Source organism: Lissotriton vulgaris, chromosome 9 (genome assembly GCF_964263255.1).
Source record: "Lissotriton vulgaris chromosome 9, aLisVul1.2, whole genome shotgun sequence".
Lineage (NCBI taxonomy): Eukaryota > Metazoa > Chordata > Amphibia > Caudata > Salamandridae > Lissotriton > Lissotriton vulgaris.
This window is the reverse complement of record NC_141697.1, coordinates 623473213-623495975: the sequence shown is the minus strand read 5'-3', so window position 1 is coordinate 623495975 and position 22763 is coordinate 623473213. Positions and strand designations below refer to the sequence as shown.

Here is a 22763-nt window from a genome sequence, read left to right as displayed (position 1 = left end):
TGGTCATGAAGGCATCGACTGCAATGTATAAGGTAGAGGTCTCCATGCTGCAGCATGATCTGAAGCCAGGCTGGTGGTCATGTAGGAGATGGTTAGTATTAATGTGATCTTGGAGTTGAACATAGGCTGATTTTTTAAATGATGCAGCCAGTGAATAGTGAGTGAGTGATGGGCGGTAGCTGGCGAGGTCGTCAGGGTGTAGTATTGTATCTTAATAATTTAGAGACCTGCACTGGCTCCCGGTCAACAAGAGAATCACCTTCCGTCTCCTCACCCACGCACACAAAGCCCTTCACGATCAAGGCCCGAGCTACCTCAACAACCGCATCAACTTCTACGCTCCCAAACGTCACCTCCGATCAGCCAGTCACGCCCTCGCCGCCGTCCCCCGCATCCGAAGAGCGACAACAGGAGGAAGGTCCTTCTCCTTCTCCTACCTGGCCGCCAAGACCTGGAACTCCCTCCCTCCCGACCTGCGCCTGACCCAAGACCACCTCGCCTTCAGGAAGAAGCTCAAGACCTGGCTGTTCGGGTAGTAGCAGCACCCCCCCCCCCCCCCCTAGCGCCTTGAGACCCTCCGGGTAAGTAGAGCGCTCTATAAATGTCTATGATTGATTAATAAGGGGTAGGGTCAGGCCTATCTTGAGAGTTTATGGGAATATGCCTTGGGTGAAGTAAGCATTGACAGTGGTAAGTATGGGTAAGAGAGCAACACCAGAGAGAAAATATTTGAAGGACAATGCTACGGCATCATCTTCATAAGAAGTGGCTGTCAGAGACATGAGTATATCAGAGAGATATGGGAGCGAAAGGGCTTTAAAGGCTGACCATTGTGGGATTCTAATGGAAGGGGTGAGAATAAGAGATGAAGCTGGCTTGGATGTGCTGATGAATAGTCTGCCCTTTTTCATAGAAGAAGAGGTTTATGGCATTGCAGTTTTCTGTGGAGTGAGGAATAGGTATGTCCAGAGGGCGTTGATTCAGTGTTTGATTATAGTGATCAGTGTTCAGCTTCTGTTGGCGGTTTCATGGAGAATATTGATACGGTACTTAGCTTTGCTTGATGTGTTGAGCTATCTGCATGTTGCAAGGGGAGACATCCAAATCAAGAGGTCCTTGGGAATTCTTTTACTTGCATTTACTTTCCTGTCTGCAGATGGATCGTTTATTGTCAGCATGGTAATTTGAGTACCAGGGTGCAGAAGACCTTGACATGCACTTGTGTGTTGTAATTGTGGTGTGAACATTCAAAAAGCTTTCCAAAAATGTGGTGAAGTTGTTTAAAAGTGTGATGGCATCAGACGTGGAGTTGATAGGATAAAAAGATGAGTTTCATTATCAGGTTATCTTTGTAAATGATTTTAAAAGATCTGGTCTTCTCCTTTTGTATTTACATTGGTTTACTGGCAGGATCCTAAACAGGGATTTAGGAATGGCAACATAGTCAGCCAGTCCTGGGATATGGGTGGTTTGCCTTAGATCAGAGGTCTTCAAACCTTTTTAGGGCAAGCCCCCCCTGACAACATTTCTGGCAGATGGAATTTTGCATCTTTGACAACCATTTTAACCCAGTCAGTTATAGTAATAGTGTAACAACTTTCACAGTGTTTTGTAAATTTGAGATTTGGGAGTTGCAAATTAGGCCCAAAATCACATACCTCATGCAACAAGCTTTGAAGGGAAACTTTCTTTTGAGTGAAAACTGCCACAGGTCAGTGCATCCAACCCAACCTTTCAGGACCCCATCTAGTACAGTGCAGCTCAATCTAGCAAACAAGCAGAATGTTAGGAGACCTGGCAATCACATCATTCTCCGGGCAAGGTCTTTGCTCTGAAGATAAAACTCAATCAAATGGAATGCCCAATAGCATATATGTGTATTTTGTATTTTCCTGTGAAAGCAGTTTAGTTGCTATGGGCCTTGGTGTAAGCAATCAAATTGGTCGCCTTGACTAAGAACTGGGATTGGAATACACAGCAACTATTAGAGTTTAATTCATTAAAGTTGACTGCATTATCACAAATAAACAGGAGGGAGTGCAAAGCTACAACACATGGCCTAAAACACCTTGTTATTATGGATTATACAATAACAATCAGTAAAATGTAAGTTTGCCTAAGGTTCAGAAAATACCTGCATTACAGCAGATTTGGAGACTACAAACTGCTGTTGGTTAAAACGCCAGGAGTCACAGAGATAAGACTCCCAACTGGGGCCTTGAGGCAGCAAAGTGCAAGTGTGATAGATAATCAGTCTTTGCACAGTGCAGTTGTGCCCTATGTAAGACCTCATAGTGCTCTATTTTTTCCAGCTTTATTGCATTTAATGATTTCTTTTTGTCTAGTTATCAGGGTGTTCCTCTGCCTTCTAGAAAGATTCTCAGCAAAGACAGTGTCACCTGGCCCTTGAGCGACAGAGGTGACTCCAGAATGCAACCTTTTGATGCAGCTCATAATTTGTACAGCTGGAGTGACTCAATGGCTGCAATCCGAAAGTAAAAGCATTCCGTTACTTTTCTGGATATTACATCCTGTGTCACTAATATTCCATTCCTTTCTGGTGGTTTTTAAACCCACCCAAGTTTCTTCAACCTTTCACTCTTTCAAATGCATGGACAGCCTGGATAACTGTTGAATGTTTGTTCTACATGTGTGTATGTTTTTGTGTGAAAGAATGTCTGCCTTGTCTGAGTGTGTACCCCTGTGAGTGAGAATGTGTGTATGAACGTCATGCTGTGAGGCAAAACTCAATTTGTATTTGAGGTTGGCAAAAAAAAGTATAGAGAGGATGGGGGAGTAGGGAATTCATATTATCTTTTAGAAATGTGTTTAAATTTACGCTTTGAGTTGCTTCAGAGGTCTAGCCAGAAGTGAGATGAACCGATGTGAACGGCACCAGCAAAGAAGGCGAAGGGCAGGGAAGAAGCAACGCTCTCCCTGCAAAGCAGCGTATGTTTTCAAGCTTCATTTTAATGGAAGTATAATTCGCTGACAATTCCTGCCTCTATGCTGCTGATTGGAGGAATGTCAGAGTTGACGTAAAAAAACAGACCGCAACAACGCTCTACAACGCTCTACATTTCTCTAGCCACCATCAAGGATCTCTAAAAAAACATTTACCCACATCCCAAATGTTACGAATCAGAAGAATCACATCTGACCCCAATCAAACCCAAATCAGGCTACAGGAAATGGGAGAGAGGTTCCAAACCAGGGGATACCCTACCACACTCATAGAAAGCGCTAAAAAAAAGGCCGTCGAGACTCCAAGGGAAACACTATTTTCCAAAACTCCACGCGAACAGACCGACAGAATGGTACTAGTCTCCAAATTTTCGAACATGAGTCCATCTTACAGACGAATAATTTTAAAACACTGGCCGATTATGAGCATTGAACCAGACTTTGGAACCACCTTCAAAGAACCACCCCTATTCGCCTACACCCGGGGTGCCAACCTGAAAGAGATACTGACAAAAGAACACCAAAAGAGATCGCCTAGTAAAGGCACTAGACCATGTAAAAATTGCGGAAACTGCAACAATATTATTGTGGGAACAGTTGTGAATCACCCCATGAAAGGAACTCCTGTAAAACTCTTTGTGAATGCTACATGTGACACAACTAATGTTGTATATCTAATCAAATGCCCCCGTGGTAAATGCTACATCGGAAAGACAGAGAGAAAAATCAAGACTCGTATTAACGAGCATAAATCGAACATTAGACTTAAAAACCTCAAATCTAATGTGGCAACACACTTTAATGAAAATAGACACAATGTATCCTAACTTAAGTTTTTGATCCTGGAACAGGTGCAAAAGATCGAAGGGATGGACAGTAACAAACACCTACTTCAAAGAGAAATGGCCTGGATTTACCGTATGCAAACTATGAAGCCAAATGGTCTTAATGACCGTTTAGAATTTTCATGTTTTATTTGAACTTATGACATTGTTCCTGAAATGCGATTGACTGTTGGTATATTTGTTTTACTTAACCCTAACCTCCTTTATACTGTCCTTTGCACTTTCCCTTTTAAGATGGCCCCACCGTTTTTCGTACATTCCTTAGTCCGTCTTTAGTTTCCACACGCCCCTTAGTCCGCCTTTTGTCACCATCACTTTTACTAACTCACAACACTTCCTGTCTACCCTAACGTGAAGACTGTGAAACCGATGACCGGAGCCTCAAAACACACCGAGAATAGTAAGTTACCGAGGAAACATTTCAATGCCTGCCACTCGGTATGCATGTAACCCTTTTACTTTGAATACGCGGCGCGTCTTAACACACGTTTTATAATCGCATGTAATAACACCTATAGACTCGCGCTTTTATGCGTATCTTTTCATGAGCATTCCTCACGTATATATTTTCTTTCAGCACACGTAACCGTTTTGTATAAACTATCCACATTCTTTTAACTCACGTTTTACATTAATCGCTCTGACACGATCGGTGTCTTCACTCTATGCCATGTTTATTGAGTTGATGTTGAATACATTACGCGCACTGTTTTTTTACTATGATTTAGTGTAAACTTTACTTTTAGCGCTCGTGCATATAGTTGTGTTACTAATCTGTGAGCCCACATGATGAATTCCCCCCCCTTAGTGCTATGTCTCGTTTTTGTTGCAGAAGCTCCCCGATGAAGGGCACGTTTTTTCGCCCGAAATGCATTGGAGCATGAAATATTGGAATATATTTACATTGTGAAAATTAGAAATGATATGAACTACTTTAAAAGATGAATGAATAAACAATTCATTGCAAGAACTTCTGGAAATTTCTTGGAGTCTCATTTCCTGAGAACCAAAGGAGTGCCTAAACACAGGGATGGCACCATGATCTCATGGTGACACAAGACTTAGAGTTGACGCTTCCACACAGTGATTGGGTACTCTCACTGCTGCCTCCAATCAGAGAGAGTCAGTTTGCGATGGCGTCACGTCGGAATGATAATGTAAAGGTGAAATCTTTCTGTGGAGCACGTGCCCCCAGAGGTGTTTCTATTCTTTTAACCCCCACCCCCGGAGCTGCGCCCCACAATTTGAAGACTTCTTCTTCCATAGACTATTGGTGATGTTGAGAAGACAAGCTCAAGTATGTTGTCTTTGGAGGGTGCTTGTTATGAGACATACATTCTATACCACATTGAGTGTATCAGTAAAGTTAAAGAGAGGTCTGTTTGTTTTTTTGTTGTTTTTTAAACTTGTGTTGTCTGGGAGGCTAGCAATCAAAGTTCAACCGAAACCTTAGGTCACTGTTATGGACCAGATACTCATTTAGTGAACAGGTTCTAACCCAGAGACAAGAGTGCAAATTACTGTGAAACGATTTAAGTTAAATGGAACTTTATAAATTTTAATAGATTTGCCTTACCATGGATCTCTGCAGGGATAGCCTTCCAAATATGAGTGTCTTGCACTATAAAAGATCTTCCTGTCCATTTCTTGAATCTGAGTTCCATATGTGCAAAAGCATTTTTGCAGTCGGAAATGGCCCAAATCCTAGAATCAGGCTATTTCCAACCGAAAAAAAGCTTTTTCATACATTCAATACACAAATTGTGATTCGGTAACATGTTCCCAAACCGCAATTTGTGTTTAGCAGTTCGGTATTTGGAAGGTGCATGTTTACTACTGAATTGCAGTGCTATTTGCGTTTGTCTTGCGACCGAATCATGGATGCAAAACTTTAATATTTTACTTACACTCCAGGGTGGTGGTGACTATTCACAAATAGGAAGCATCCCCTTTTGTCAAAGTTGAAGGAAATATGTGTTATGACCAGGCAGTAAGCATGGGCGAATTTTGCGAATCTCGCGTTCGCGAATTTTGCGGATTTGCGAACTCGCAAATCCGCAAAATCCGCGAATTCTCGCGAATTTGCGGATTTTTTTTTTTGTGTTTGCGCGGGTTTCTGCGAGTTCGCGAGGGTTTTGTACAATGTCGCAAATTGCGAATTACCTGTCGGGTCGCAAGTTTCGCGAACTTGTTGTTTCTACGTGTCCAGCCTGTTTGGGACACTCTTCTTCATCACTGCCACTCTCTGTCACCACTGCCACTCTCTGACTACTCATGCCACCCTCTGGCCCACCCATGCCACCCTCTGTTTCATCACAGCACCCTCTGGTTGTCCAGTCAGTGTACATTATTGTGGCAACAAGCACACCTTCCCTGCCTCAAGTGACCTGAATTAATTTGGGGCTGATTAATGTGTCACAGAATATTTTTTTAGCTGGCACCTGCTTCCTTAGTGCTTCCTGATTAGTGATCTTTTGAACTTGCTAAGTGCTTTCATTGTTGCAAAATTAGTTACAACACCTGCCCTGCCCCAACTGACAATAATGAATTAGGGGCTGATTAATGGATTTGAACCTCCAGCCTGGCTCCTGCTTGTCTCCCTTAGCTGTAATTCAGGACCTTTGTGGCATATGTGTAACTATTCTGAGGTTCAGAGCAGGGTCACATAATAGTTGCAACTGGCAACTGAACTCTGGAGGGGCCCCTCAGGAAGCACTACAGGAAATGGCTACTAATGATGAGCCTGAACTTTTGAACCTGGTAAGTAGTTTCAGTTTTGCTAAAATCGTATTTCTGCAATTTTGCACTTATTCGCGGGGCGCGAAGTTGTACTGGGAAGCCGCGAACTCACGTGAACAGTGCGAGCAAAATCCGCTGCTCGCGGATTTGCGGATTTTGCGGGAGATTCGCGAATCTCGCGGATTGCGAATTTACCGAAAATCCGCAAAATCCGCGAGCGAAACGGATTTTCCGCCCATGCTTACCAGGCAGTGGTCCGAGAGACCATAACCTACTTTTAAAAATGAAAGTTAAACGGTTATTTTTTATTTTCTTAACACGTTCCATTTACGTATTGATGACATTCAAAGAATCCATTGGTATTCTAATACTCAGGCAACATAGTGTGCCTATTTTGATTGCAGAATTGTAGAAACCCACTTATTGAAGGCAATTGACTCTAGCCTGGAGTAGCAATGTCTGTGGAGACTCCGTGTCCTGATTTCCTCTGTAACTCCTTCCTAATCTGTGCAAATAGACTAGTTCCCTTTGTTGGATTCTAGGTTGTGTCCTGAGTGAGTGAGTGAGTTAGTGAGTGAGTTTGTGAGTGTGTGTGTGTGTGTGTGTGTGTGTGTGTGTGTGTGATAGAGATAAAGAGAGAGGCAGACAAAATGGTCAAATTAGGAACAATATTACTCAGTGTGACAGCGAGAGTACCTTTCATTTTTCTGAACTCTTCCACCAAAAACTGGACCTCCTCTTGGATCCGTTCCTCAATGCTCCTCTTTCCCATTCCAAAATTTCTTAAGGTCATGAGAGAGAATCGTCGAAGTTGCTTCCAGCGCTCTCCATTGCTCACTGCAACACCTGAAGAGAAGACAGGAAAAGCTAAGAATATGACAGTTGTAAATAATGCAGCAGCAAAACATTTTGCCTGTCGTGTTGGGTAGACTTCAAGTCTTCTTGCTTGTATATTGTACCAGGTTAGCTGTACATCTGGCCACCTGGACTAGGAAATGCAATCATAGCACAGACTTGGCAACAACCTTGACCAGTCACCATTAGGAAAATGTCCAATCCTCTCTCTAGACCTCTTCTGATCATGATTTATTTAATTGATGCCACCATTTAATTGGATTCACTCATTAGCCCTTGAGGAGGCCATAACAGTTTTAGGATACCAATGAATGATATTTACCTCTATAAAGGGCTGCAAACTATGACCCATCAAGTTTTGTTCCCATTAGTGCGAGGCTCCCCTCCACATGATGCATGCTCTTTCACTTGGTTCGTCCAACATCAAACTGTGTCTATCTTAATTACTCTGACTTGTGATTTTAATGAATGGGTTTAAAGATGCTGCCTAGAACCACCGGCTGATTCCATGATATCAACTTATGAACAATCAAATTAACCCTTCCTGCTATTAGCAAATTCTCATATGCACCAAAGACGTTTAGTTTCACCTGAGATAATACAAACATAATGGTTGCTATTCAAAGTTAAAGATGGCCCCTGCATGCTGCAGTTTCCATGCATTATTCCACCATTCAAATATCTCACAACGTGTCCAGGCAAATCTCCTGCCATCAACAATTTTTAAAGATTCTATTTAAGTCCATTCACCCACATATTTCAGTTTTGCAGCTTCAATGATTAAAGTCAACTTACTATCATTTGCACATATCAGACTAGTACCTTGCAGACCCGAATATGTAGGGCTATACCTGTGTCATGCAAAATTCTGGATCTACCAATTTTAAAACTTGTTCATGACTTTATGTTTTAACAAACCAGACTCCAGCAGGTTGTACATTCCAGAGGTTTGTAGACAATGTGTCTTGTTTCTTTTTTCTCTCTCTGCCTTATTTATAACCCTTATGTATGACCCAGAACCGACTGATCCTTTTTAACATATAGTGAAAGTGTGTTCTCTAAAATGACGTTTTTTATGTGCTACAGAAAAGAACTGCACAAATAAGTTAATACCTAAGAAAAAAATGCATTATAAAGTACCCAGGATAGCATTTAACCCAGAACTTAAGACATGCGAGCAGTGGACAAAGATCTCAAAATTGTTTAGAACTTCGTTATGGGGTGCAAAGCAGCATGATTCTATATTTTCTGCATGGATGATGATAAAGTAGAATTATTTACCATATCCTTTGGAGACCATTCGGATTACTGAGAAGTTTCCTCGTCCACTGAAGTTGTCCCCTTGATCCACAAGCGCTTCCTTCACCGCCTCATACCCACATAGCACGAGCACTGGCTGAGAGCCAAAGTACAGCGTAAAGACTGGCCCATACGTTTTACTGAGCTGTGGGGATAAGGAAAAAAGTAAGAGAAAAAAATCATCAAGACAATTATTGGAACCTCCACATTTAATTGTTTTTGCAAAGTAAGGTGTTCAGAAAACAAGCAACTGATATCTTCTGATATATTTAATAGCACATGTAATTTTACAAGGCACATAGTACAATTTGTATTTCCCCTTTAGGTGACAAAAGGAGCTTGTATCATTTAAAAAAGACAAACATATGTATCGCGTATGTGTTGCAATCAGGTTGGTAATGATTTTGCTTTTTAGTCAAAGGTGAGGTCTATGGTTGGTCAGTTCTTTGAAAACTTCCCAACACATGATTTTTTCCTGAGGTTCATTGATAAGCCGGTCAATTTAAACTGCTTTGTATCCAGTGCCTTATCATAAGCATCAACAAAAGATTAGCAATGCCATTTTTCCTAGCTAAAGTAGTGAAGGAAAGCCCTTAGTTAGTAAAGACACAGAGGAGAATATTATGCATTCTCGAATCTGGCATTTTTATCTACAGCAACCACCTAAAAAGCATATGAAATCGTAATTTCCAGTAATTCCTGATATTGTACACAGAACTAGGTAACTAATTGATACACACCCTAATACATATGAAACAGCCTGAATACATGAACTTTCCCTTTTCATGATGCAGAAGCAAACTAAAGTCCATACACAAAACAGAAAAAATAATGAATAAAAACAGAAAGCCCAATAGGAAAAACAACCTTTAGGGGGTACTCTGATTTGTAGAATTTGACGCTAGAAGAGATAGGAAAAGATTCACTAAAGTCTAGATTCATATTGGGGGTGGGGGGACAAGATAGCTTACGATATCAGATAGAGAAGGGATAATATTTACATCCATGTCTTTCTTAAAAATAAAGGGACTGTCTAATGACCAATATAATGGAAGCATCAGACACTAAGATTTGCAGATCTAGTCTCCAACTGTAAAACTTATCCAGCTGATCATTTACATGGTTCAACAACAGATTTATATATAATGGAGCCCACCAATGGTCCAACTCAAGGAAATCATGTAGCAGAAGATGGCACCAATTGCTGTAATCTTTCTTATTCCTGGTGACTCAATCCGCTACTGAATTGTGGATGCCTGTTGAGTACTGCACCCTCATTAATTTCCTGTGATTTAGGCAAAACTCTGAAAAGGTTTTTGCTATCTCTGTCAATGGCTTAGATTTTGTGAAACCTCTAGAGATATATACATACATACATATATATATATGTATCTGACAGCGGTAAGATTGTCCATAAGCAGCCAGACTGCACAATTTAGGCTGTCCTTTGTGAACCTGAAGACCACAAAGAGCCCTGCTCGAATCTCTAAACAAACTATATACAGTGATAACTGCTTTCTTGATCATGTTCCTCCAGTTGAGAACTGTCCACGCCAAGCCCCATAGTCACATTGGTTAGCATCTGGTTCTAGGCCACAAACTGAGGATGTAGGGAATATTTTGGGGCCATTACAAGCTTCCAGAAGGCCCAGTAACCATGAAATGTACCCTAGAGTGTCTCACTCTAATATACTCATATTTGTGTGGTTGAGGCTACTTTCTAGATGTTTTATCTTTAAACTCTGAATGATTTCACAATAGAATGGCCCTGGAAAAAGGTGCTTGAATAGAAGTGGCTAACATGCTGACTAGCCTGTCCAGCTGTTGGGGAGAACTAGGTGTAACAGACTCAGGGCCCAATTCAGAGTTTGACAGACAGGGTACTCCATCACAAACATGATGGAGTACCGCATCTCTCAAACTCTCAGTCGAACCATCCCATTTTGAGATGCACAAACTATAAGGCTTCTATAAACGGAGCCCCTGTTCGCTCCATAGACAGAAAGGTTACTCAGGTATCCTGATGGACTAAGGGGTGTCATAAGCAGGGCATTACACCACCTGCCCTATTTAGGGTTGACAGTGTCATGTATTTTTAATACCTTTCCATCAGGTGAACAGAAAAAAGCAAATGTCCTTCCTATGCTGAGAGAAAACTCTAAAGGGATGGGAGTCACCAGTTTTTGTTTTTCAGAAATATACTCCTTCCTTGGGAGTTTGGTTCTGAAATGTAATTTCTCTGTATGTCACTGCTGGAATTAATTTGAGAAAAAGCCTCCTGAGTTGAAATGAGAGGTGGCACATTTATTTGACTAGATTTGAGTGAAATTGACATTACGCCAGAATGATTTGCGCACTTTGGGGGAATTTGAGTTAAATTTGTTACAAGAAATTCCCAAAATTAGGTCATTATGCCACTTCATGCAATTATGCACCACGCATCGTAAATATTTACCGCAATATGATTGGAACAACAAAACAAGGGTGACTGTTGTTCTCAGTGCTTTTGCTCTTGCACTATTTTTTGGAAATGCTCGTCAGCATGTCTGCTACAGATTACAAAGTCAAACCACATTCCTGCTTGAGTAAGCGATTTGTAATGATTTTTTCTGCTGACTCTTGCGCCAAATCCAGTTTTGATCCTCACCAATGTATCCGTATCTGAATTCTGAATGGCTTTTAACAGAGATGGGGCTATGCCCCAAGTAGTGTGCTCTGTTCCTTGCAGTACTCTGTTTACACAATCAAAAACGCACTATAATCTCCAAAAAGCACGTATATACTGAAGTCCCTTTAAAAATGATTTTTGTGACATTTTGTTTAAGATCATGGCATTGTCCATGGTCTCTAAGCCTTTTCTGGTACCTATTTGAATTATTGAAAGAAGGTTTGCTGATGTATCCATTTTTCCAGTTGAAATAGAACAATTTTAGCTAACAGGTTGGCCTTGGTTTCCAGTAAATCTATGGTTCTATAGTTTTTAGTATTTTCTACATGTCCTTTTTTATTTATTGGATGAAGAATTGTCCCTTTTCAAGAGTCTGGAATGGTTTGAGTTTAAAGACAGTCTGTAAATAGCGATGACCGTTTAGAAGGTTAATAGGAATGTAGTTTGGCCTAGACGGTCCGGATGGTTTATCCAGTTTCAGATTAGGGTAACCCCTATTTCCTAAATCCTGATGGTTACATGACAATCAGTATTACTCTTCCAGTTTTCATTATTTATTTTATTTATTTGTAATGCGCATGAATCCTCCCCGAAAGGATATCTCGGTGCAGCAGGATCATAAATGCAAGGCGAAGAGCCTAAAAGTTTAAAATAATTCAGTTTTTAGGTCTCGTCTAGCGAACGCAGCGCATGCGCTGCTTCGCCTTGGGGAAACTCTATTGTCGTCGCTTTTGGTAGTGAGGGGAGACAAACCATGTGCGCACCCGGACAGGCCATGGGCACGTGCATGGCGTCTCCTCTCTGGCTTCATTCAATGCTGCTCGCATGCGTGCACATCTCCTGTCCCTCCCTGTCTCCTGTTCACTGTGCCTGCGTAGACAGGTGATGTGCACGCAGAGACAGCTTGTTTTCGAATATTGCACTTGGCTTGAGTTGGCAGCCACGTAGGAGCAATCGGATGTTTGAGATCTTCTGCTGGGAGACAGGAGGTAAGGTCAGCATTTGGGAGCCCCCATGAGAGCCCTGCTGCCCAGTACAAACTATGATGTGGGAGCCCTGCTTCCATTGGGAGCCGCTCCTGCATCGGGTTCACTCGCAGGCATTGCTGCCGAGCTCAGGTCACCTGAGCGGGGTGAAGTCTGGCAGCGCTAGCAAGCTGTCCCCGGAGCCGCGCGTGCACATCCCTCCTGGTGTTTCGGAGCCCACACCATTTCCAGTGCAGCAGACATCATTCTTTGGGTTAAAAATATCATCTCTGGGCTCGGACGCGCTCCTGCTTCCAGATGATAAATGAGTCGGATGCAGAATATGGTATTTTCAGGATCAGAATAACCCAAGCAGCTTTCCACTCTGCTGGAATTGCGTCCGTGCTCTAGGAAAGATTCAAAAAGGGCCAGTTGCTGAGACAGCATGGCTGCTCTCTTCGCTGGAATAGGATCCTGAGGAGAACCTGATTTAGCAGCTTTCAGAGCAAGTTGAGCGGACTCTACACTGAAAGGAGCAAACTTCTTGAAAGTGAAGGTTTTCTTACTACCGACATAAGTGGGCTCCAAGTTAAAACTGTTGCTTGCTGTGACATCATAATGCAGCTTCGATATGTATGGTGTCCAATGACCTTCTTGTAATGCATTTGAAGCATATTTGCCATCAGAATGATACAAATGGATGATCAAATTTCAAAATCCCTCTACGTCCTGGGTTTTTGAACACTTGATTATGTCATCCCAACATTTTCCTCCAAGGCTTGCTTTTGTCTCTTAGCATTTTATCTTTTCTTTTTTCGTATTAGAAATAACAACCTCTTTTGTTAAGTTGTAATAACTGTGCTTTTCACGTTTGGTGCATTCATGAGTTTAATAGCCTCTTCGTGAGCCTTAGGCATGCTGTATACCAGTGATTCTTATTCAGCTATTATGATTTTTCTGTTGCCCTACTTTTGTCAGATTTTCTGTGGTGTACTTGTCCACCAGTGTTGTTTCTAAGTCGTCCAAGGTTTGTGTAATCTCCTCACGTTCTGTGAGGGGTGAAAGTGTCCCAATGGACTACATTTCTTGTTCAACCTTCCAACTCCCATATATCCTCAGTGAGTGATGTGACCATATAAGACTCCTCAGACCTATTACCTTTTCTGGTTATCCTGTGGCGTTGTAAGTTTTTTTGTGTTTTACCTCCACTTAAGTAGGTTAACTTGAGGGAGATATTCGCTCTCATTTCACTCAAGAATTCCTCTAGCGTTGAAGGTGTAAATAAAGTATAGTCTATGTCTGAGTTTTATTTTTGAAGATTTATACAGTGCGAACTCGACCCGCTGGTATTGGAGCGCTTTACATGAGCACCAGTTACCTTACGCATGGACATATTCATTATTTGGTGGGGTTGGAGAGATTGAGTGATTTGCCCAGAATCACAGGAGCTGATCTCATGCCGAGGCTCCGACATGGTTCCCCAGCTCCAAAGTCGCTAGCTCTGGCTGTAAGGTCCCAACCTCTCCCCAGAGACTGCTAAAACGTGCTTTTGAATTGCTGAGAATTGAGAGGATTCCTCCATTTAAACTCATTAGTGAAGTTAGAAATAGTTTTTAGTGACAGTGGGTAGATTCAAGACTTCGTTGAGGTTGCCTGGTACCATTAAATGTCACTTGACATTAATCAGTCTCTCCTTAACAAGCAGTTATATTAGAGCTCAAATGAAAGGAAAGAAGTGAATAGGAGTTATCTCACGCAACTGCAGCACCAAGAAAAGATGTAAATGTATGCGTAATACATGGTATGCACTATGGTTACATTTGATTGGTTACCTTGTTCTTTGTACAAAAATAGGAATGATAGGAAAGTATGTTTTCATTTATTAGTCTTATGGCTAATGTGAAAATCGAGAATTAGAAAAATTAAAATGGAGCTTAATTGAGTGTAATTAACATGCTACACATTTTCCTTTCCATAGTATATTGAAATGAGTTCATGTAATTTATTATTTATTTCACATATGGACTAGTATACTGTTATATATTTTAAATGCATTGTTTTTGAACATGAAATACTAATAAAAAATTATAACCCAAAATGGAGCTTCCGGTTTAGCCATAAAAATTAATCAATTTCTCATGTGGAGCATGAAGCTGTATAATGCAACTTAAGCGGACATACATGCAAGGTACAGTGATGATGCACCTAACATCCACACCCTAGCCCTTTCATTGTGGTAGTGGTTAACCCCACCTCCTGCCCGACATTAGCGAGAGCTTCCGCATTCCAATTAGCTACAATCGGAAAATACATACAATTTTAGATCAAAATATGCAGTGGTCCAAATGACAGCAAGGCAAGTAAAAACTAGCTTTGTATTGTTGATTTACAAAATGGATGCCTTAGAACAGACCCTGTTAATACCATACCACATAGAAACCTATTAATGCAGCATCGAAGAAATTCATTTTTTCGTGTGGTCACGTTTTTAGGAATGTGTAAATGGAAACGAAATACACATACCATGAAATAAAGACTAAAAGATCATTGTTGCTCACTTCTGCCATTCATCAAAATGGGTTTTCCTCTGTCTTGTGTACGGTTCTCTTTATGGGGGCCAATGCACAAACAGGAGAGTACATGTATGTATGGATTTCCTAATCTCCACCGGAATGTACCTTTACACTTCTTTACTACCCCCTAAACAGGTGCTACAGGACACCTGGGGGCCTTATTATAGAATGTGCCCAAGGGGAACAATGGGCATTTGCGCCTACTTTGCACGCCCCCGGGGCACCTTGGTATCATAGAAGGGGGTGCAGATGCCTGTGCAACCCCTTCTATAATACCGATAGCGCTGGCACACTTAATGCACCAGTGCTACCTTCAGAGGGTGTTTTATCATTTGCATAGGGGCGTGCCCTATGCAAAATGAGGTTGTTCATTTAACTCTGCGCCCGCGCCATATTACAAGCGTGGGCGCAGAGTCAAAGAAGCCCTCAGGAGGCGCACTGACAATGAGCCATTAAAAAGGTGGCGCACAGTCAGTACGCCTCCAGACAGCAGCCCTCTGCAGGGGGTAAAGAGCGTCCCATGGACCACCCAGACACCCGCCTGCAAGGGGATCTCTAACCCCCTTTGAATGTGCAGGCAGTTGCCGCCTGCACTGTGAAAACACAGAGCAGCTCTGAGGTGTTCTCACATGAATGCACTGACCCCAGGGCAGCGCGAGGTCACAGCTGCCCTTGGGGCAGCGCATATTTAAAAATAGAGTGCATTGGCATTGTTTGCGCCTGGCCCACCTTTTGAAAGGTGCACCGGTCGCAAATAATGCAAATGCATAATACGGCCCCTGGAAAGCCACGCCGCACACAGCTTTCCAGGCATACTACTGCACCTGTCATGTGACTTTTTAAGGCTGCCCATTCCCTCTCTGTAGAATTATATGCAAACTTCAATTCACACCTGCAGTCCAAACTTCCAAACCAGTGTCTCATTTGTAAATAAGTAAGTGCCAGGGCCCTAGTCAGGAGGTCACTGGGGAATGCACCACCCATTGCGCCTACCAGCGCTGCCAGTGTCAGTACCAACACAACTACTAACCATCATACTCCTACATGTGTGACAGTTTAGACTACTCCGGGTCCTCAAAGCTATAAGAATGGCTTGGGCGGTAGGTATTAGTCATTTATAATATGTACTGAATTAATAAACTACTGTTGTTTTTATGATCTCTAAATTAGACAAATATCGCCACCATCTAGAACACTGTTATAATTGCCACCAGCTAATGTGTGTGATTTACTAATGTGGATTCATCCCATCTCATAGCAGAGTAATGTGTGATAGTGTAATAGTATTTAGGCCAATAGTAAGTCCATTTATACCAACAGGATTCCTATTGTTAATTCCTGGCAGCCATAAATTAAGGCAACTTTGTCAACGTAATTTCACAACCAAAAATCCCTTTGTGAATTGAGTCCTATCGGTTTCACTTCTTATTGGAGAAAATGTGCTTAAGATGTGTGGTATGATCCAAGGCTGGTGTTAGGGTGGTGCGATCGGTGCGACTGCACTGGGCGCTGACCTGGAGGCGGGGAGCTGAACTGGAGAGGGGGGAGATGACCTGGAGGGGAGGGGTGCTGACTTCAGGGGAGGTCACTGTGTTTAGCAATAACCTATGGTTTAAAAGCATCTGCTGCAGAGTTACTTATGTGTCCGGCTATCAGGCAGCAAAATAATGACTAGATAACTCTTGTGATTAATGTTCCTGTTAAGAGAGAGAGATGAGAGTTTTTTCCAGTGACATTTTTGATTTGCCATAAAGTAGCACAGAGGGTTAATAAACCTGCTGCAAAGACCAGGGGCCTCATTTATGAAAAGTGACGCATCGCTGCGTGAAAGCAGCGATGCGTCACTTTTCAGTGCGCACTCCTTGCGACACCAATGATGCGTCATATTTAATGTATGACGCATCATGTCGCAAGGACTTACAGATACGTCAGTATTTCTGACGCATCTGTAAGCGCAAAAGTGACGCATTGCTGGAGTGTGTCACAAAAGTGACGCAACTCCAGCAATGCGTCCTTTCACATGGGGAAAGCCCCATGTGAAAGGCCTTGCGTCAGTCTTACGCCTGCTGTGAGGCAGGCGCAAGATTTTGACGCATCCGCATCCTAAAAGTGACGCAGTGAAATCTCATAGATTTCACTGCGTCACTATTACGAGGCTTTTTGCGGGGGAACGCCCCCTCTGCATACATTAAACCTGACGCAGGTATAATGTGGCGCAGGGTTTTAAAAAGTGACGCATCTACCTAGATGCGTCACTTTTTAAATATGGCGCAACAAGGCGCATGTTTTGCGCTGCCGATGCGTCACAAAAAGTGACGCATCCGCAGCGCAAAACTGACGTAAGGCCTCATAAATGAGGCCCCAGATCTGTATTTTTTGTTGATAGCTGAGTGGATTAGTAAAACCAGCCTTTACCAGTGCTTTCAAACAAATTAACAATGGTGGCTCCCCTATTGGGGCGTGGGTGTGTCGCCCCACTGCTTTGTCGCGGTGCGAGAAGGCAGAAACATAAACGGTAAAAACTACCATTTATGTTTCTGCCTTCTCGCATTGTGAGAAAGCAGAAGAGCCTCTGTGCCTGGTTAGGGGCGGGAGGATGGGCGGTCCTGCTGGTGGGCAGCGGAGGAGTGGCTTGCCCACTGTTGTGGGTACTGACTGTTTGGTCGGCACTGAAGCCGACCAAACAGTCAGTACCCACAACAGTGTGTAAGCCACTCCCCCACTTCCCTCGAGCAGTACCGCCCACTCTTCCTTTTTCTCTATGCAGAGAAAATGTCTCGGCTGCAGCGCTCGCCTGCTGCGCCTACCAGCGTTGTGATTGGCTTGCGTTGCATGGGGGAGGGAAACTACCTGCTGGCTGCTTCTTGCAGCAGGAACACGCGGACCCACCAGTACAGCGTGACCGGTCTGGAGCGGAGGCGGGGCGGTACCCCGACACTCAGGTACGTTTTATTTTAATTGTTTATTCCCCACCCACGACACCCCCTCCCTCCCTCGAGCATGCCGGCCACCGCTGATAAAACCAAAACTATGGTAGCGTGAGGTTAAAGTTTGTCCTTGCATGTATTCACTATGTTACATGGCCCATGCCAGTGATCTGGTGTTTTTGTAATGAGATGAAGATTTTACACACATGAGATGAAGAACGTGATTTGTTGTGTGTGCGTGGGAGAAACAGGTGTTTAGAATGCAGCTGATCTCTTGGTTGGGTACGAACAGACAGTAGGGGGCATGGATGCATGAATTCCTTTTTTTTCTGAAAATTTCTCCGGCTTTGCATTCCAAAGTAGCCGTCCCAAAACGTAACCAGTTTAAGCCAGAACAACTCACAGCGGAAATTGAAAAAAGACCGGAAATTCCACCTTCTTCATCCTCTCTACTGACCCTCCACCCCATGTGTGGGCCTGATGTTAAGCCCCAGCCCAGGTGCCAAACTGATCTGCCCCTTTAATGTGGGCTTTTTAACACACAATCAATCCATAGACAGATGAACGCAGGCATGAGCCCACGAGGGCGCATTCTTATACTTACATTTCGGCGCTTGTTACCAGTGTTTTATAGTTTCGTAGCAGCGTATCTAAAGTGTTGTCTAAAGCCGCTGCAAAGTGCATAGTTCAGTGCTTGCTATTTATTTAAGCTTTCACATTGCTGTTAGGCAGAACAAAGGTTGCCTTTTCAAACAGTGCACGTTATAAAATAATAACGATCAGATGAAAGGCAAGATGTGCTTTGTAATTTCTCAGAAAATACCCTTGACCTCCTTACAGTTGTCTCTGAAGTGTTTGCACAGACGCCTTGAATTTCACTTTTTAGAGCACTGTCTGTGTTGAAATCGGAGTGGGGCCGCCTTCGGAGAGACTGCCGTGCTAAGTTACTTCCTGCTCAAACTCTCTAGCTAGAGGCCTGATCTGAGCAGGCACGCTTCATCATCTGAGGCCTGTTCCTGTGCTAATCATGAACCCATAAAATGCTTGGCCCTGAAAAGAAAACAAATGCTAATATTATTATGTAATGGAGGCTCATCTGTTGTTTCCTGGCTGAAAAGGTTACATGGAAATGTACAGCCATCATATGACAGAGTGCTACAAGCTGTGCTAGATTCTTTGAGACAAAAAACATTTGGACATGAGGCAAGGAATAATAAACTTGATAGGATTGTTCCATTAACATAAAATTACATTTTGGATGTGTCGGTGTAATGGAAACCCAGTAACTTGATATTTCATGAACTGTTTCAATATAGGTTCAGGTGAACTTCTGAGAATCTCTTATTCGTGCAAACTCTTGGTCGACTTTTAGGCATATCTGACCCTTCTGGGCAGATGGGGGCGCTACTCCTTCTTCCTCCGACCCAGGAATAAATATTAACATTAATTCTAGAGTGATTATTAGCAGCACCTGTATACCAGTGTTTCACACAGTACACGTGACAACATTTTGCCTTCAAAAGAGTCGTCCTCATTTGCCCTAGTCTTCTTTTCATTTTTCTTGGAGGAGGCTGGGATCTAAACCTGGATACAACAGAACCAGAACTGGAATCCTTAACATGCCTGGTCTTTCTGGTGTTCTTGCCCATAATTACATGCTTCAGCATACTCCTTAAATAGTGAAAAAAGAGCAATCTGCACTACTGAATAATATGCAAACATGAAATTTGTGATGTGAAATAAGCACTGGAAACTACACGAAGAACATGAATCAGCAACCTATATTGTAAAACATACTACTAGAGTAAATTATGACATTACATAAAAAATAAAGAATATTAGTATTTTTCTAAGAATTTCGAAAGTGCTAAAGTTCCCTTTGCCGTACACACTTTTTAGGGATAAGGAACTCTTTAGGCAAGACATACACCAACCATCTGAACCACATCCCCTCCAGAAAATATATTTAAATCTTTTTTATTTAATTTTGAAATATGGTGTTGTAAATTTGCCTTTGGGTTTTGTCCCTTGTGAAATGTCGCAATTGTATTGTGCTCCGTAGTATATCATGCTAAAAGTTAATAAAGAAATTTGAACCTAAAAAAATACATTTAACAGTCCCCCACCTCTGTACCTTAATTATTGATGGGACCATGTTCTTGCTGTCCAAATGGAGTGCGCTCCCGAGAAAAGGAAGAGAAATCGGTCCAGGAGGAAGTTTGCTTGGTTGGCGGATGGATTTCCAGACCATGATGAAAATTATCGAGAACAGGGTGAGAACTAAGGAAACAGAGATGCTTCCCCCCGCGTCCATCATGTCCAAGACCTGGCAGCAGCAATGTGTACTCCTGACTATCAAGAACTGTGTGTGCTTTCTGAACCTCTGTGCTGCATGATGTTAGTTTTATTGAGCAAATCGCTATTTCCAACATAGCCTGTTTATCCGGTCTTTCCACTTAACTAATGTTAAGCAATAAATCAACTTGAAAAGTTTTCATTGAAATGCAGCACGAGTCATGATTTCACTTTGTTCTATAACCTTTAATCGTCCATACAAGCAAAGCCACGTTCACAGCAACGCAAACATGTCAGGACCTTTCATGCATTACCCACCCATTCTCACGTTGTTCGTACTGTAACCAGAAAAGTACGCAGCCAAAAATACAGGTAAGAATGCAAGAATTCAATTTTATTTTGCAGAGTGTTGCATTGCTGTGATGTTTGTGAGATTCACGTATTTATATTGAATGGTAGCAAGACACCTCAATGAATTGTACATTCTTCTAGCCAGTTAGAGAAGGGGAGTCCTGGTTTTCAGAAACACAAAGGAGGCACATATTATGCAATCTCTTTTCCTGCTGTTTATTGAATATTACTTTGAAAGCAGTACATTTCCCATGAGTCTGCTTTCATGGGCAGAAAGTAACAACATCAAAAACATTCACTCATCCACCATACACAGGGGCGGTCCAACCAATGGGTCTTCTTTTCTTGAGGATTGCGAGTTCAAGTCCATGGAAAACTCGAAACAGTACAAAACTTAATAGAAACCTCATAGGCAGTCAAATCACTGCCTTTTTGCTTCTGTGAACTTCCACGCAGAACATGTCATCCATTCACAAGAAATGTCTTTCTTCAAGCATATCGCCACCAGGCTCCTCATTGTCTGGTTGTTCAAGATTCGCACTAGGAATAACCACAGAGAACATGTTACCACTATTATCAGGGCAGGCATACCTTTCAGCGGCGATGGGATAATATTCACATCCTTTCTCTTTAATAAAATCAGGACTCTCCTGTGCCAATTGTATTAATAAACATTGTTACTATGTCTCATTTGCAATTGTATTACTAAACCGGAGACTCATATTATGCAAGTTTATTGTACATTTCCAACTGTCATTACCGCATGCTGAGCAGGCTTATAATAAAGCCTTTTTTAAATGTTGACACTCTAGACCAATCTGCTGACTTAAGGCCATCCTCCAATCTAGGTCTTGCCCTAAATGCATTTAGCCCCAAAATGCCCTGTGTGTACCCTGGCCAGGGCCATCACACCTTTAACCGATCTACTTATGACAGTTGTGTACCATGAAGTGAACAATCTGACCAATGAGACCAATCATTGTGGGACAGAGGTTCTAAAGGCCTCAGTCACCTTCACATAATGCTTAAGGCCCAACACGACAATTAAGGTGCACAGGGAATGAAGGAAACTCTACAGAGAACAAGGATTTTTTTTTATATAGCTTGTAATGGTAAAGTAGATCCCCACTCGCAAGAAATGCCTTGTAGAAAGTTCCAAAGATCTAACATTTCAAACCCTTTCAAATTATACTAAACATAGTAACATGACAAACTTGCAAGATAATAACTTTAATGAAAGGTTATTATTGTCTTGCCAACTTAGAGAAGTGGTTAACCATCATTAACTTTCTAAGTATTTGGAATCCAACCATCTCCCTCACGATACACAATCTGCCTTTCAAGCAGGCTACAACACAGAATCCGCTCTCCTGGAAGTTACTGAATTTATTAAAGTCAACCTGGATCAGAATGCCAAGGCTATCATAGTGTTACTGGATCTATCTTTGGCGTTCTACGCTGTATCGCATTCGATCCTTCTTAACAGGTTTTGGAATGTCAAAGTCCAAGGCAATGAATTAACCTGGCTTGAATCCTTCTTGGAAGGCAGGTCACATTCAGTTTTTCTTGCCCCTTTTACATCAATGTTCAAACCACTTGACTGTGGGGTGACCCAGGACTCGAACTTGAGTCTAATCATTTTAAATGTCTATATGAAGCCTCTTGCTAGCCTGGTGGAAGCCTAGGTAAACTTTTTATTTCCTACAATGGCGATACTCAGCTGACACGGGCCTTCCAGAATAATTAGGTGGATCCTCTGTATGCCTTCAAGCATTGTTTGAAGGTGGTCTAGAGTTGGATGAATGATAGTTGGCGTAAACTGAATTCTGAAAAAAAAAACATTTTTTGGGGGGCACTGGCATCCACCCAGATTCCTATAAGTGGTGGCCTTCGGAGCTTGGACCCTCCAACTCACCCTCTTTGTGTGTAAGAAACCTTGGTTGTAAAATTGATTCTAATCTGGCCTTCGAACCACAGGCTAAGGCTGTGTCTGCAAGTTGCTTCTTCCCTCTGAAATCACTAGGGAAAATGCATCATCTAGTGCTGGGAACTAATCAAAAGACCATTGTACTTGCTTTGGTGACATCCAGACTGGATTACGGGCACTGTCTGTGCCATTGTACCTGCTGCATCATCTGCAGATCATCCAAAATGCTGCAGCACATCTCATATTGATGGTGCTGGCGCACCGATCAGTTTATGCTATCCCAACGCCAACTGAACTGGCTGCCCATCCGTTGCTGCATCAAATGTAAATCATTAATTTATGCCTACAGAGGCTT

The 22763-nt window shown here is 42.3% G+C and overlaps 1 protein-coding gene across 1 annotated transcript in view; it reads right to left on the bottom strand.

Moving 5' to 3' along the window:
- LOC147691980 (cytochrome P450 2G1-like) overlaps positions 1 to 20241 on the bottom strand; it is a 480027-nt gene extending 459786 nt beyond the window's left edge. The window contains exons 1-3 of the mRNA XM_086938270.1: positions 19970 to 20241; positions 8685 to 8847; positions 7245 to 7394 (exon numbers count right to left, since the gene is read on the bottom strand). Of these exons, the coding sequence (XP_086794396.1) occupies positions 7245 to 7394; positions 8685 to 8847; positions 19970 to 20152 (496 nt within the window). The 5' untranslated portion in view covers positions 20153 to 20241. The remainder of the gene's footprint in view (positions 1 to 7244; positions 7395 to 8684; positions 8848 to 19969) is intronic.
- Positions 20242 to 22763: the final 2522 nt, after the last annotated feature.